The 16,079-nt window shown below is 43.0% G+C and overlaps 1 protein-coding gene across 3 annotated transcripts in view; it reads left to right on the forward strand.

The window, feature by feature from the left end:
- GRM8 (glutamate metabotropic receptor 8) overlaps window positions 1–16,079 on the forward strand; it is a 564,733-nt gene that overhangs the window by 366,698 nt on the left and 181,956 nt on the right. For all 3 annotated transcript variants that reach the window (XM_028746786.2, XM_028746785.2, XM_028746787.2), the window contains exon 7: window positions 14,429–14,629. In XM_028746786.2, coding sequence (XP_028602619.2) covers window positions 14,429–14,629 — 201 coding nt within the window. The remainder of the gene's footprint in view (window positions 1–14,428; window positions 14,630–16,079) is intronic.

Below are 16,079 nucleotides of genomic sequence, written 5' to 3' on the forward strand. Positions count from 1 at the left end.
CTGGAACTCAATTCCGGCACCTCTCAGGTAGGTGCCATTGCCATTGTAAGAGATCAAGGGAGGTGTTCATGGTGAGTTCTGGCACCTCTTTTTCTAGAAAAAATAGCACTGTCCAAGCCTCTCCATCTCTCCTTTAGGTCTTGCCTAGGCCACACCCATCTCTTGCTCACACCCTCCTCAGTTGCTTTTGCCTGGTTGGAATGCATTGATGATAATGCCTGTTGTTTGTCTGGGGCAAGAGGGAAAGACATGGATTTGGGTGAAGAAACTCCCAACTTCTGCAGGGCTGCAGTGTAACTGTGTGCAAAGGTTAGAGTCCTTCCCATGTTTTGCCTCCAGCCCATAATAAGTCCATGCAGTTCTCGGGCTGAAAAGGTTTCCCCTCCGTGACTTAGAGCCTTACGGAGTTTCGGCGTTGTGATAAAAATAGATTCAGGCCACCCAAATAAATTCCATTTCTGTTAATTCCCAGGCTAAAGAAAAGTCAATGAAGAGCTAGCACCGTAAATGTCCTGTGATACAGAAATCAGAAATGCTAAAGCCCTTAAGTCAGAGATTCATATCTCCATTCTGATTAAGTGTCTTTTGTCACTCGAGAATGGAAAATGCAAGATTGGAATTTTGCGGAGTTTAAGTGATTATGTAAATATTTAAGAAAGCTGCAGAAGACATGGGTTGCATCACAAATGAAGCTTGAGCTGGTGATTGATGTTTGGAATGAAATTATATAAACCAGTGAAAGCCTCCTATCACAGTGGCGCTGCAGTGCCACCCAATCACCTTTATCCTCCTCCTACAACATTTCCTGTGCCTCTCCTGTAGCCAGTTCTAAAGAGTGACTAAGCCCCTTAAGGGCTGCCACTGCTTGTTGTATCTAAAGCCTGGGCAGCAAAGGCACATTAATCACCCACAGAGGTATCCTCTTTCATGAAACGTCTGTGGAAAGTTTCTTCCCTGGTATTTTGTCTATAGGCAGAATAATGGACTAACTCGAATGTCATTGCCGCTATTTATTGCTTGGCGTACAATTTATGGGGAGGTTCAACTTCTGATAGCCATAGTCACGCAGGAGTTATGTGGTACAGGAGTCTATTTATTCCAGACTCTTCTGTTCAAAGTACTTCATAACTCTGAACGTTCTATGGAAGTCAGATATTTGGATGGGTATTTCAAATTCATATATGAACTTCAGCCTTCTTCATCTCTGCCATTCCTGATGATGTGAACTTGACCTCTGGTTTTCTCACTTGCACACCTACTTCCCTTTCCGTCTTGGTTTCTCAGTACAGTGGTACCTCGGGTTACATACGCTTCAGGTTACATACGCTTCAGGTTACAGACTCCTCTAACCCAGAAATAGTACCTCGAGTTAAGAACTTTGCTTCAGGATGAGAACAGAAATCGTGCTCTGGCAGCGCAGCAGCAGGAGGAGGCCCCATTAGCTAAAGTGGTGCTTCAGGTTAAGAACAGTTTCAGGTTAAGAACGGACCTCTGGAACGAATTAAGTACTTAACCCGAGGTACCACTGTATCCTCTTTCCTCTTCAGCTGAGACCCATCACTCTTCCATCTCCCCTACAACTTTTACCCTTGCCTCCTTCTGATCAGGCTCAAAACTATTCCCTCCCTCCCATGTTTCCCTATTCTCTCATTCTCTTTTTAGGCCCTACTGTCTGTCCTGCTGCTGTTGGTCAATTTCTTATCACATTTGGACTCAACATATAGTGGCAGGTGCAGGATTGTGCCCACTAATACTGCTCCAGAACATGTATGTGTTCAGCAGGTGACAACAGATTTGACAATGTTGTGCAACTCTTTATACTGACAATGGGAACCCTGTGTTCTCCAGGTTGTGCTCTGAGCCCCCAAACCCATCCCTCATGGAAATAAAGACACAGTGGAGACAGAATTTAAATGTTAATGGGCAAATTTTGGCCACAACTTTATTGAATACACAAATGTGACTGGTATTGACTAAGGCATTAGTATCAAAACTATATGTGGCTCCTGCCCCACCCTGCAGGAAGCCTGGAAGGGTAAACCGCCAGCAGGGGGATCTCCGTCAGTGTATATTGACTGGTGCTCACCCCTGGGGTTCTCAGGGGTCCTGGCATGACCCTAGCCCCTCTCTGGGCTTCAGAGGAGATCCAGACCCCCGGATTCCTTTAATGGAATACCCTATTCATTGGAGGGGCAGGTGATGGCCGCACCTCCCCTCCCCACATTCCCCTAAACCAATGCCTAACTGCCAAACCTTACAAAGTTGTGACGATTGCTAAGAGGTAGGCAAAAACCAAGTGGCCACAGCCAATCTGCCACATTGGGAAAAAGCCTGGAAGGGTAAACCGCCAGCAGGGGGATCTCCGTCAGTGTATATTGACTGGTGCTCACCCCTGGGGTTCTCAGGGGTCCTGGCATGACCCTAGCCCCTCTCTGGGCTTCAGAGGAGATCCAGACCCCCGGATTCCTTTAATGGAATACCCTATTCATTGGAGGGGCAGGTGATGGCCGCACCTCCCCTCCCCACATTCCCCTAAACCAATGCCTAACTGCCAAACCTTACAAAGTTGTGACGATTGCTAAGAGGTAGGCAAAAACCAAGTGGCCACAGCCAATCTGCCACATTGGGAAAAATTCCTACCCGGCCCCCGTTCCAAAACAGGCAACCAACCGAAGTCCAAAGCAAGGCCAAACATGACCTAATTAACGGGTGGGTGGGCAGGTGTTTGGCAGCATGAAGCAAAAGGAGGTGCCCACGTCACGCTACCAAATAAATACCCCCCAACTCCCAACCTTTGCCATGATGCCGATTAGCTAAAGGATAGTGGCATAATTGTGGCACCACCGGCTGTTGGGGCCGAGCACAATATGGAGCCTCTGTTAGCAGGATCCAACTTCTCAGTCACAATAACAGACCCTACAAGGTCCACTTCTCATCTTCCGTTAAATGGCAGGAGTGTGAGCGGGAAGCCCACCATGTAAGCTCCAGTCCCAATCCATGTGCTTAGTCTACACATGAAGTGAAAGTGAATACAGGGCTATTGTGCGTCACACTTCAAATAAAACAACAAAGGTGCTCAGTCAATAGCAGCTGGTGGAGACTTATTTCTGCCCTGCCTTCCGTCACCTATTATAGCTGCTCAGCCAATTTGGCCAGAAACTTCTTCATTGAAAGTATCAAGTCTTGTGATGTAGTGATGTTCAAGCAGCATTCGGGGATTATTCAGGAACTCTCCAGAGGTTTTCAATGAGCAAACCGGCAACAGCGAATATACTTGCTCCCTCAGCACATCCTCTGATATATGCCCTGGAAAGGGATGGGCATGTTTTAGTGTGTTGTGCCAACTTTCATAGTGGCACAGTAGACTTTGCTGTGCTCTTCGAGAGCCCCAAATCCACAAGGGTTGTGTGGCAGATATGCAAAGAGGTGGAAAGAAGTGGTCTAAAAAAGGGTTCCTCATCCTTGAAAGAGTGTGTTCAGGAAGATGAATGGTTAGATTCGCAGCAAGCATTTGGTCCCTATTGCCAGCATCCCCGTCATAACCAGTCAGCCCAATTTGCCAACACCTCCATTGGGTTTAAAGTGTCTGGCCTGGCATGTTAGGCCTACTGCTGTCAGTGCCACTGCCACAAGACCTATCAGTTGGGCTAGTTCAAGGAGACAAGAGAGCCCTGGGCAGTATGGTCAAGATTCATTTGCTACGTACTCAGAGTGGAGCTATTACCACTCACACAGGCTTCTAGCATCTCTCATGCCCAGTGCTCATGTATTAAAAATGAAAGCTAAAGCAAGGCAGGGAGTAGTCTGTGGGTTGGGGGTGGGTGTGACTGTATTTTTCAGAGCCCGGTGAACTTATTATGGCAGTCAACCCAGAAACCCCCCAATCTGTCTGATCAGGTGGTTCTGCTGAGGTGGCAGCCCCACTGAGAGAGCTCACCTGGTGTAGTAGTAGTGGTAGTAGTAGTAATAATAATAATAATAATAATAATAATAATAATAATAATAATTTATTACTTATACCCCGCCAACCTGGCCAGGCCTCCCCAGCCACTCTGGGCAGCTTCCAACAGAACACCAAAAACACAACAAAGCACCAAACATTATAAACTTCTCTAAACAGGGCTGCCTTCAGATGTCTTCTGGAAGTCAGATAGTTGTTTATTGCCTTGACATGTGATGGGAGGGTGTTCCACAGGGCGGGTGCCACGACCAAGAAGGCCCTCTGCCTGGTTCCCTGTAACCTCACTTCTCACAGTGAGGGAACCGCCAGAAGGCCCTCGGAGCTGGACCCCAGTGTCCGGGCTGAACAATGGAGGCGCTCCATCATGTATACTGAGGTCTAGCCTGATTCTGGTTTATTTTGCTCTTCTTTCTACACATCATATATGGCTAGCTAGTTTGAACTACTTTGTGGAATTGCTGCCCCTTCTTTACAGCTTCATAGTGGACAACACAAGAACTTGGGGTTTTTCCAGACCCTGGAACAGACCATGAGAAAGAGAAGCAACTGTAACTGAAGGAACTGCGGAAGAGTAAATTTTTGCCAGATACAGCTTTCCCCATCGTAGTGTTGTATTGATGAGAGAAACGTTGGGATTCCAACATAGGTATTTTATATAGCTTAAACCCACACTGTGAAAATGTCGTGATTCCATTTCCAGTGACCGGTGCAAGCATATTTCATAACAGAGAATACCAAAGGTGTGACATTTTTTGGTGGGTGGTTGACTTATATTTATGGCATTCACGATATGCATCATTTTGCAGCTATACATTAACATTTACTTTGGGAAGTACAGCTATAATTAAATTTTACAGCCAATTAAGTTGATGAGTCACTGTCACCTGGGTAAATTACTGTTTTAGATCTTGAAACAATTAAATTGGGAACATTCTTAGCAACCTTGTCCCTTTTTGTATGTATATATTGATGGAGAGGAAAGATGGTCTTTGCTATAGCTGTGTACTTCAGGAAAGCTGGAATCCTGAAGCAGCTTAGAGAGAGCAGGGCAGAAAGAGTATGCAGAAAACTGTAATCTCATTCCCTCAGTACTTAATTAGGAAGAGACATATAGGGCTAATAAAATAATAAACTTGTTTCTAATTTATGTGGCAATGTGATTTATGAGCGACATGTTTGCAAGGGATGAAAATGAAAGATTATGTTGCAAATAAGAAGTTATCTATCTAACTCTCATGTGCACTGGCAATAAAGTAGACCTCTGAATAATGAGTATTGGTATGAACCAGAAAAACTCTGAGAAAACTGGACTACATATTTCCCCTTAATTGGATCTCGTAAGAGAGAAAAGCTATGCATCTGCCTCCTTGCAATACGTTTAGATTATACAAAATGACACAGCCGTGAAGATGCCTACATGGAACTCTGTTTTTGGATATAATCTGAAATGTAGAAGGTTTAATTGCAAATGGAAACGGAACAGTTCTTAAGAAACAAGCAGATGTAGAGTGCAGGGGGCCCAGACCAGAGGAACAAACTCTTGGACAAGGGTATTGTTTGGGGGGGGGGTTGTCGGTAGAGGGTTTGTTGCTGTTGTTGATAATAATTTGTTGTATCTTTATTTTTTTATCTGTTTAGATTTATGTGGAAAATGTTCAATTTGGCTGTGTACTTTTTGATGAGTTTTATTTATTGTTTATGACTACTTTTGTTATCTTTGTAATTATGCACATTTTTTCATGTTGCAAGCCGCCTTGAGCATGGTTTTAACTATGGAAAGGTGGCACCCAAAAAAGAAGATTAATTGATAAATAGAACTATATCTTGGGGGGTGTTGTTAGATAATAAGTCAGTTTCTTGATTAGATGAGTCAAACAACTGACTTATTCACACACAAGCACCCTAAAATATCATGAGTATTTAGACTATGAACCAATTGTATACAGAGATGCAATTTTTTTTTGTCACATGTTGCTGCCCATTCTAAGACTATGGAATCTTAAGACAGAATATAAAGGATAAATTAATGGGGAGAGTTACCTGCTTTTTCAAAAGGAGACAAAACTTCACAGCTCCCATGGAAATATACTGGAGAAGCAATGTCACAATGACCCGCTTAAAAGGATGTGTGTGAGGGAGACCAGGGGGGCATAGATTGGGCACACCGGCATGCCAACACTAGTGGAATGCTTGACCAATTATGGGCACATTCCTGGTGTGCCTTATGTAAGGCAGGCCACACTGTAGCCCCTCTCCACTTCCTATGTGCCATCTGTGCTTCCCACTGCATGGGCTTGAATGGGTGATGCCACCTTGAAGGGGGTTGAGTAGGGATTTTGGGAAGGTCTCCCACATTCACCTTGAGCTCCCCCTCGTCTACCTGCACCAGACTTTTCACAGCTCAGGGAGGGGTATATTAAGTATCTGGCTGATAGTGTTGTTGGGATGTGGGTGGCACTGTGATCTAAACCACTGAGCCTCTTGGGCTTATCCCTGCAACAGAGTGAGCTCCCATTGCTCTGTCCCAGCTCCTGCCAACCTAGCAGTTTGAAAGCACGCCAGTGCAAGTAGATAAAGAGGTACCACTGTGGCAGGAAGGTAAATGGCGTTTCCGTGCGCTCTGGCTTCCATCAGGGTGTTCGGTTGCACCAGAAGCAATGTAGTCATGCTGGCCACATGACCCAGAAAGCTGTCTGTAGACAAACGCTGGCTCCCTCGGCCTGAAAGAGAGTTGAGCTCCGCAACCCCATACAGTGGTCCCTCGGGTTACGAACTTAATTCGTTCTGGAGGTCCATTCTTAACCTGAAACTGTTCTTAACCTCAGGTACTACTTTAGCTAATGGGGCCTCCTGCTGCTGCCGCGCTGCCGGAGCATGATTTCTGTTCTCATCCTGAAGCAAAGTTCTTAACCTGAGGTACTATTTCTGGGTTAGGGGAGTCTGTAACCTGAAGGGTCTGTAACCTGAAGTGTCTGTAACCCGAGGTACCACTGTAGTTGCCTTTGACTGGAGTCCTTTACTTTAGTGTTGTGGTAATAACTAGTACTACACAAGAACACAGCAGGATACTCTTTTAAGCATAGCACTTGTTGGGGGATAGTTACCCACACAACCTCTTATTGGCATCTGGTTCCAGAGGCCAAGGGACTGGGACTGCTTACGGATGGGCAAATCTCAAGCCTCTCATTTTCATATTTTTATCCCTTTCTTGTAACGTGAAGCCATTGGTTCAGAGTTTACCCTCCAGAGCAGCAGAAAACAAGCCCGCCCCATGTGACAGCCCTTTAGGTACTTGAGGATGGCTATCATATCACCTCTCAGTGATAAATATCAGGCCATATCTGTTCACTGGTTAAATTTCCGTGTTTAATAACTGCCTATCTAGATGATCAATTAATGTCTCCTTTTTCTAGTCTCAAATTCTGTTCTCCACATTTCCAAATCAGTTTCTTTTATATATATATAAAAACCTCCTGTGAATTTACTAGTATTTTAGCGCTGTTTTCTCCTAATTTGTTAATGCGGATCCTTATGTGGCCAAACCAGCACCAATTAACCAGCATGCAATTAACAAATACACTGGTGGGTTTGGGACCCCGAGGTTCCAGTAATTAGTCCAAAAAGGTGCCTTATTAGGCACCAAGCAAGGGTTAAATCAGCTATGAGTCAGTTTCAGAACCCAATCAGACATGAGTCTATTGCAACTATCCCAACCATCCCTCTTGGTCCTGTCCCTTCTATGACTAGAGCCAGCGTGGTGTAGTGGTTAAGAGCGGTGAACTAGTAATCTGGTGAACCGGGTTCGCTTCCCCGCTCCTCCACATGCAGCTGTTGGGTGACCTTGGGCTAGTCACACTTCTTTGAAGTCTCTCAGCCCCACTCACCTCACAGAGTGTTTGTTGTGGAGGAGGAAGGGACAGGAGATTGTTGGCCGCTTTGAGACTCCTTAGGGTAGTGATAAAGCGGGATATCAAATCCAAACTCTTCTTCTCTTCTAATACATGCCAGCCTTCACCTCTATTGTGTACAAATACAACTCTGTGTCTATGCTGTGCCTTCTGCACAATACCCATTTTCCCCTTCTGGAATGACTGAATTTACATCATGTTTGGGGTGACTAATATTTTTTTATAAGTTCTTGTTGCATTGGGTTACGAATTTTGATATTGAAATAACTGTAAATTCAACATAAGAATACCTTTCCCCCCCATTTTCTCTCTCTTTCTTCCCCCCCAGCCTGTGCTTTTCTTTCTAAAAAAATGTTTAGGGGTACTCTCATTTTCATTCAAGAAAATCACCTTTTTATAATTTAAATTGGGAAAAATAAATACAGTAAGTGGACAAAAGTACAAAGATTCACAAAATGTTTAGGGGTATGCGTACCCCTACATCCCCCCAGAAAAAAGCACTGCCCCCACGCCATTCCTGCAGATAATTTGAATATGTTTTTGACATTTCCGCTAATGACATTGGGATACGGTTCTGCAATTATTTTATATTACTGATGTTTTGAAGCTGTGAGGTTTACAAGATTATGTGTTTATGACTAAGAAGGGAAGTGCTCAATATGCATGTGTCAGAGACGAAACATTTACACCTCATATATTTTTAGTAGTGCTAAAGAACAAACATGTTTTCCTTTTGGGTGGAAGAGCATATTGGATATTAATTTTCAAGAAAAAACAGTTTTTTAAAAAATTGTTTAACACAATAAAAATATAGGCTTGCCTGATATAGGAAACACATTCTGGTGTTTATTTAGAACCAGTGGGGGTGTAATGGTTAGAGTGTTGGACTAGGACTTGGGAGATCAAGGTCAAAATTCTCACTTGTCCATAAAAGCTATCTGTCACTGCCTCTCAGGATTGCTGTGGGGATTAAAGGGGGGGGGGCAGGGAAGGGACCAGATATTCCACCTTGGGTTCCTTGGAGTAAAAGGTGGGAAATAAATGTGATCAATCAATTACAGTGGTACCTTGGTTCTCAAACTTAATACATTCCAGAAGTCCATTCCAAAAACAAAGCGTTCCAAAACCAAGGCGCACTTTCCCATAGAAAGTAGTGCGTCACCGATAAATCTGTTCCAGACTTTTAAAAGCAACCCCTAAAACAGCAATTTAACATGAATTGTCTAACAAGACCATTTATCCATAAAATGAAAGCAACAACAACAACAATAATAATAATAATAATAATAATAATAATAATAATAATAATAATTTATTATTTGTACCCCGCCCATCTGGCTGGGTTTCCCCAGCCACTCTGGCAGCTTCCACAGACACCAAAAATGCACTAAAATGTCACACATTAAAAACTTCCCTGAACAGGGCTGCCTTAAGATGTCTTCTGAATGTCAGGTAGTTGTTTATCGCTTTGACATCTGATGGGATGGTGTTCCAAAGGGCGGGCGCCACTACCGAAAAGGCCCTCTGCCTGGTTCCCTGTAGCTTTGCTTCTCGCAATGAGGGAACCGCCAGAAGGCCCTCAGCGCTGGACCTGGGCAGAACAATGGGGGTGGAGATGCTCCTTCAGGTATACTGTACTATAAAATAAATAAGACAGTATTGTAGATGATAAAAAAATAAAATCAATTTCCCCCCCTTACCTGCACTGCTGATAGTCATTGTTTGGATGGGGGGCTTTTATCCATTTCCGCAGTCACACAGCCAAACAATCAATCAGTAGCTGAACTGGGTTCCCCAAAGTCACAAAAACACATTAACTCAAAAAGCCTCAAAAACAAAAACGCAAAATAAATAGCAAGAACAAAAGCGCCAAACGAATCTGTTCTGGAAGTCCGTTTGACTTCCAAAATGTTTGAAAACCAAGACCCAGCTTCTGATTGGTGCAGGCGCCCCAGAAACAATAGCCGACAGCCGCATTGGGCGTTCGGCTTCCGAAAAACATTCGAAAACTGGAACACTTACTTCCAGGTTTTTGGCGTTTGAGAACCAAAGTGTTTGAGAACCAAGGCGTTTGAGAACCAAGGTACCAGTGTAGTTGTTTCTCACTGCAGTATAATTTCTTATGAAAAGAATCCGAATACAGACCATTTTCAGTTGTACCTTGGTTTTTGAACACCTTAGTTCAAACTGCTTAGTTCCTGAACGTTTTGGCTCCCGAACGCCGAAAACCCAGAAGTGACCATTCCATTGATTTCATTGTTGAAACAGAAAGAACTTTCAACAGGACTCCATCTTTGAAGACAAGAGAGCCCACAGTTGTTCTCTTACTAATTCTGATAATAACGGATAACAATAACAGATTTGTTATGGCATGATTAGTATGCATTTACCTGGAGATCATCTGGTGTCAGTTTTTCTTATCTCATTAGCAGCAAGCCCATGGCTGAAAAGTAAATGGGCTGTGACCAGCGAGAGGAATGAAGGAGCTACATCTGTGCACTTAAAATAAGAAAGGATTTTGTGAAAGTGGCTTTTTCGTAGTGGCTGAAAAGCGGGGAACTTCCTTTTGAATAGCTGTGATTAGGCAAATTATGGATAACAGCTAAAATGAGCAAATTTACTAAATGTTTGCACATATGAAGCAAAATAAATTAAAGACAGATTTTGTATGTAATCCATTTAATAGTGCACTGGGATGAAAAACAAAACAAAACACCCAGAATATAAGTGATTTAAGAATTAGATATATTGTGACTTTTTGTGTTAAGTAATATGTGATGTGTTGGCTTCTTCCTTGGGCAGTTGGCTTCTACTCAGAGTAGAAGTGAACATATTATTATTATTATTATTATTATTATTATTATTATTATTATTATTATTATTATTATTATTATTATTTCAACTTATATACCCTATACCAGGAGGTCTCATGGTGGTTCTCAACAAGACCACAATGTATGAAAAGATTTAATTGGATGCAACCCACAATATTTGTCAGTATCTAATAGGTTTGCTTAAAAAAAAATAACCCAAGGGTTTCTCAATAACAAAAAATAAACAAACAATAACAATAACAAAAAAGAAAATTTGCGCTCTGCCAAGACAGCTGAATCTGAATGTTGGCAACTTCACATTCTCCCTAAAAACTGAAATAGGTTATGTGTTGACCTCGGTTTTCTGTCTGCCACGCTTTTGCTGCTCCTGTTTAAAAATAGTGAAGCATAAGGCAGCCTTAAACACAGTGAAAGATGGTGGCACCTCTTGGCACGAAATACAGTTTCCTTCCAGCATGTTATGTTTATCAGACAATAGATGTAGGGGGGGGGGAGGTATTCTCTCCATTTCATTTAAAACAGACTGACAGAATGCTGTAAAAATATCCTATAAATAACTTTAGCCAGCTGTTCAGTGAGAGCCACTAAGCTGAAAACAGAGGCTTTGGAAACAGTCTATGTAGCTAGGCACTCCTCCTTGAAATGTTCTCATTATTTACCATCCCAGAATGAGTTTATAAGGGTGGCTCAGTGTACAATAACTGGAGAGGGTCATATTTCTCTCTTATGTACTTCTTTTTTGTGGGTATAAAAAAGGGGGGGCCTTGTTTTGGCTGGCAGTGTGTATCTAGTCTTAGAAGACAAAAACTTATGTTTGGCAATAGTTTTAAATTTTGCAATCACGTTTGTCAAAAAAACCCCAAAAAGCCCCCAAAACCTGCTTCCATCATGGTGTGAGCAGGATCCAGGTAATCTGCCCCACTCTCTTGACGCAGAGGTCCATTGTGAGAGGCTGTTGCTTAGCAACTACCATCTATGGAAGACTTGGCTGTACTGTAGCACCCTGCTTGTGGTTAACGCTTAGCTGGAATGAAATATTCAACGCAGCAATAGAGAAATTAAAATAATAATTTATTTGTCGACAAATAAATGAGAGACACAGTGGTATATGGTTACCAAAGCTCTGCCCCCTCCAGCCCTGATGGCCAGCACTTATATTCCCTCAGCCCAGCCCCCTTGCTCCTCCTTTGGCTGCCTCTGTCCAATCAGCCTGGTTGAAATTCCTATTGGCTGTTTGCTAGAACCAATCATAAAAGATACACCCATTTCCTATTGCCTTTTATGGGAGACAAAGAGCTATATTTCCTTCTATCCATAAATGGCAGACAAGTAGCCATATATCTTACATTTACCTTGACAAGGCACCTTAATTAACATTTTACCTTTTGCCCTATTGCCCTATTCACTGCAAAACAGATGGCTAAAACAGATGGTGCATGGTTTTTAATTTTTATCTTAAAGAGATCTTGGGTTCACCTTCTCACACACCATCTATGAAATAAGAATCTAACATAAGAATCTAACATTTCTTACTTTCTAAATCCTTTGCATACATTTAAGCCAATATATTTCAAACATAACATATATAGATTTTTAGAAGAAAAGGAAAGGCCTTTTCAAAGTAAAAAGGAAACGGCTTCAAAAACCCTCTTCAGTTTACAACCCCTCTTTCCCTAGCCAGCTGCTGTTTCTATTAGTTCTTGCCCTTTAACCTTATGAAAATATGGCTCAAGTTTAATGGGAGGCACAATAATTATTACTATTTACCAACTCTTAATTAGTGTTTTTGCAGCTTGATTTTATTCTGCAATTTGTATGGTCAGTATGACCTTTTTGCTCCCAGCCTGTAATTTCCTTTTACAACCCTGAGAAACGTATCTTCCTACAATAAATCAGGGGGGCCCTTGAACAGGAAGATAAACAGCTGCCAGAGTACCCAGCCAGCTGCTTAATGCCTGTCATGAAACACACAAGCATCTGCAAATATATTTTTTAAGCTCATTTTAAAATGCAGGTCTTGATCAGATGCCTCAGTACCATAGACCAAACGAGGTCCGCTCGTTCCAGAAATCCTCTGTGGTTGTGCTTGTCTGACAATAGGAGGGAAGTCCAAAAACGAGGCAAACCCATGTTATTTCCACTTACCCATGCAAATGTTTTTGAATGTGGCTGCATTGTCCAGATCTTTTGAGAGCTTCTTGTATAAATATTCTTAGTAATAATAACAATACCAATAACAGGGGCCTGAGGGCCCTGTTCATGCCACTCTCTGCCTGGCTCAGGGCGGGACCTGACAAGCATCATAAGGATGGCTGCTGCCCAGCGAGGACTGGGGTCCTTTGAGGGAAGTTTTGTTGGGAGTGTTTGCTGTTGTTACTGATATTAACTGATATTACTGATACAGTGGTACCTCGGGTTACATACACTTCAGGTTACATACGCTTCAGGTTACAGACTCTGCTAACCCAGAAATATTGCTTCAGGTTAAAAACTTTGCTTCAGGATCAGAACAGAAATCGTGCTCTGGTGGTGCGGCAGCAGCGGGAGCCCCCATTAGCTAAAGTGGTGCTTCAGGTTAAGAACAGTTTCAGGTTAAGTACAGACCTCCGGAACTAATTAAGTACTTAACCCAACATACCACTGTATTAACTTTTTGCATCTTTATTTTTCTGTGGAAATTGTTCAGTTCGGTCATGTAGTTTTTGATGTGTTTTGTTTATTTTTGACTACTTTGCTATGTTTGTAATTATGTCAGTCTTTTCATATTGTAAGACGCCTTGAGCATTGTTTTAACTGTGGAAAGGCGGCATGCAAATAAAAAATGATGATGATGATAATTTATTATTTATACCCCGCCCATCTGGCTGGGTTTCCCCGACCATGCTGGGCAGCTCCCAACAGAATATTAAAAGCACAATAAAACGCCAAACATTAAAAACTTTCCTAAACAGGGCTGCCTTCAGATGTCTTCTGAAAGTCAGATAGTTGTTTATTTCCTTGACATCTGATGGGAGGGCTTTCCACAGCGCGGGCACCACTACCAAGAAGGCCCTCTGCCTGGTTCCCTGTAACCTCACTTCTCACAGTGAGGGAACTGCCAGAAGGCCCTTGGAGCTGGACCTCAGTGTCTGGGCTGAATGGTGGGGGTGGAGATGCTCCTTCAGGTATTCTGGGCCAAGGCCGTTTAGGGCTTTAAAGGTCAGCACCAACACTTTGAATTGTGCTCAGAAATGTGAATTAAATAAAGAAGTGAATTAAATATATACGGTATACACACATTTTTTTTAGGTGCATGTAAGTAACTTTGCGGGACACGGGTGGCGCTGTGGGTTAAACCACAGAGCCTAGGACTTGCCGATCAGAAGGTCGGCGGTTCGAATCCCCGTGACCAGGTGAGCTCTCGTTGCTTTGTCCCTGCTCCTGCCAACCTAGCAGTTCGAAAGCACGTCAAAGTACAAGTAGATAAATAGGTACTGCTCTGGCGGGAACGTAAATGGCATTTCCGTGCACTGCTCTGGTTTGCCAGAAGCGGCTTAGTCATGCTGGCCACATGAACCAGAAGCTGTACGCCAATATAGTGAGATGAGCGCTGCAACCCCAGAGTCGGCCATGAGTGGACCTAATGGTCAGGGGTCCCTTTACCTTTACCTTTAAGTAACTTTGCAGAAGCTATAAAATAAAGCACAATAATCATCTGGTTTGTTTGCTTCCTTTCCCCCCTGCAGGATTGGAACGAATTGCAAGGGACTCTTCCTACGAACAAGAAGGAAAGGTCCAGTTTGTCATTGATGCTGTGTACTCTATGGCGTATGCACTGCACAATATGCATAAGGATATTTGCCCTGGATATATTGGCCTGTGTCCACGCATGAGCACCGTCGATGGCAAAGAGCTGCTTAGTTACATCCGGGCGGTGAACTTCAATGGTACGTTTGCACTATTTTTAACTTCTCTAAATATACTTCAGAAGTGACAAGATGTGTTTTCATCTCTATATAGGACACTTTCAAACACAGAAGTCACTCTTTCCCTTAAAACACACACACACACACACACACACACACACACACACACACACAATGTTTTCCCACCTAATTTGAAACGCTGGTTTTATTTTTTCCCCACCTAAGCTTTGCCTGTGAAAGATAGAAGTTAAAAATAAGTCCCTGTCAATCACAACAATGGAGTGGAAAATGACTGTTCTAGAAGCAGCTCCTGCTTATTGGCTAACCTCCTATGGCTGTGATAGTTAGCATGCTCATTAAGGAAAAGAACGATAGCAAACTCTCTTTCTTTCTTTCTTTCTCTTTAATTGCCATTAAACTAGCTTAATGATTTCCCTGCAGTAGAACAGCATTTGAAACTGGCTTCATCTTTTAAAGATGGCTAATGGAAAAATCACTTTTCTTTTTAAAACTCCATTGTGTTTGACCTCAGCAATTTGGCCACATCTTGATGAGTATCAGGTTTTTCTTTTGGTTTTGGTTGTGTGTTTAGGTCCCCCCCCCCCCAAATAAAATAGAATAGAGATATGTGGAAAAACAGGGACGCGGGTGGCCCTGTGGGTTAAACCACAGAGCCTAGGACTTGCCAATCAGAAGGTCGGCGGTTCGAATCCCCGCGATGGGGTGAGCTCCCGTTGTTCAGTCCCTACTCCTGCCAACCTAGCAGTTCGAAAGCACATCAAAGTGCAAGTAGATAAATAGGTACCGCTCCGGTGGGAAGGTAAACGGTGTTTCCGTGCGCTGCTCTGGTTTGCCAGAAGCGGCTTAGTCATGCTGGCCACATGACCCGGAAGCTGTACGCCGGCTGCCTCGGCCAATAAAGCGAGGTGAGCGCCGCAACCCCAGAGTCGGCTACGACTGGACCTAATGGTCAGGGGTCCCTTTACATTTATGTGGAAAAACAATATTTTGCAGCTGGGAGCTACCTGCTAGGAAAAGATGGTTAGTATTGCTTAATGTGTATTAGTTTGAGGAAAAGAACAGGAGGGTGAAAGACAGTTCCTAAAAGCTCCTGCAAAACCAGAGTTGTGCTAGATTAGATTTTTTTTTTTAAATGTTGCTTTCAAAGCAAATGACAGAAGGTTCTTTACAGTATAATTCCTTTTGCCAGACATGCCTGCAAACTATAGGAAGACTTGCACTGTCGATCACACTATACTCCAGTGACCTCAGCTGCCAGCCGCCTTCTCTTTTTGTAAAAAAAGAAAAAAAAAGCACAAGGTCATTTTCAATTTAGCTTCCAAGTGGAAACTGCTTTTGCTTCAGGTAATGCACCAGAAAGGGGAAATAAATAAATAAAGGCATAGATGGGTTGATAGGCACGTTTGCTGTGCTAGGCAATGTTTCCTCTCCTAATAAATGCTCGTTCTGT

This window comes from Podarcis muralis, chromosome 10 (assembly GCF_964188315.1).
Source record: "Podarcis muralis chromosome 10, rPodMur119.hap1.1, whole genome shotgun sequence".
Classification (NCBI taxonomy): Eukaryota; Metazoa; Chordata; class Lepidosauria; order Squamata; family Lacertidae; genus Podarcis; species Podarcis muralis.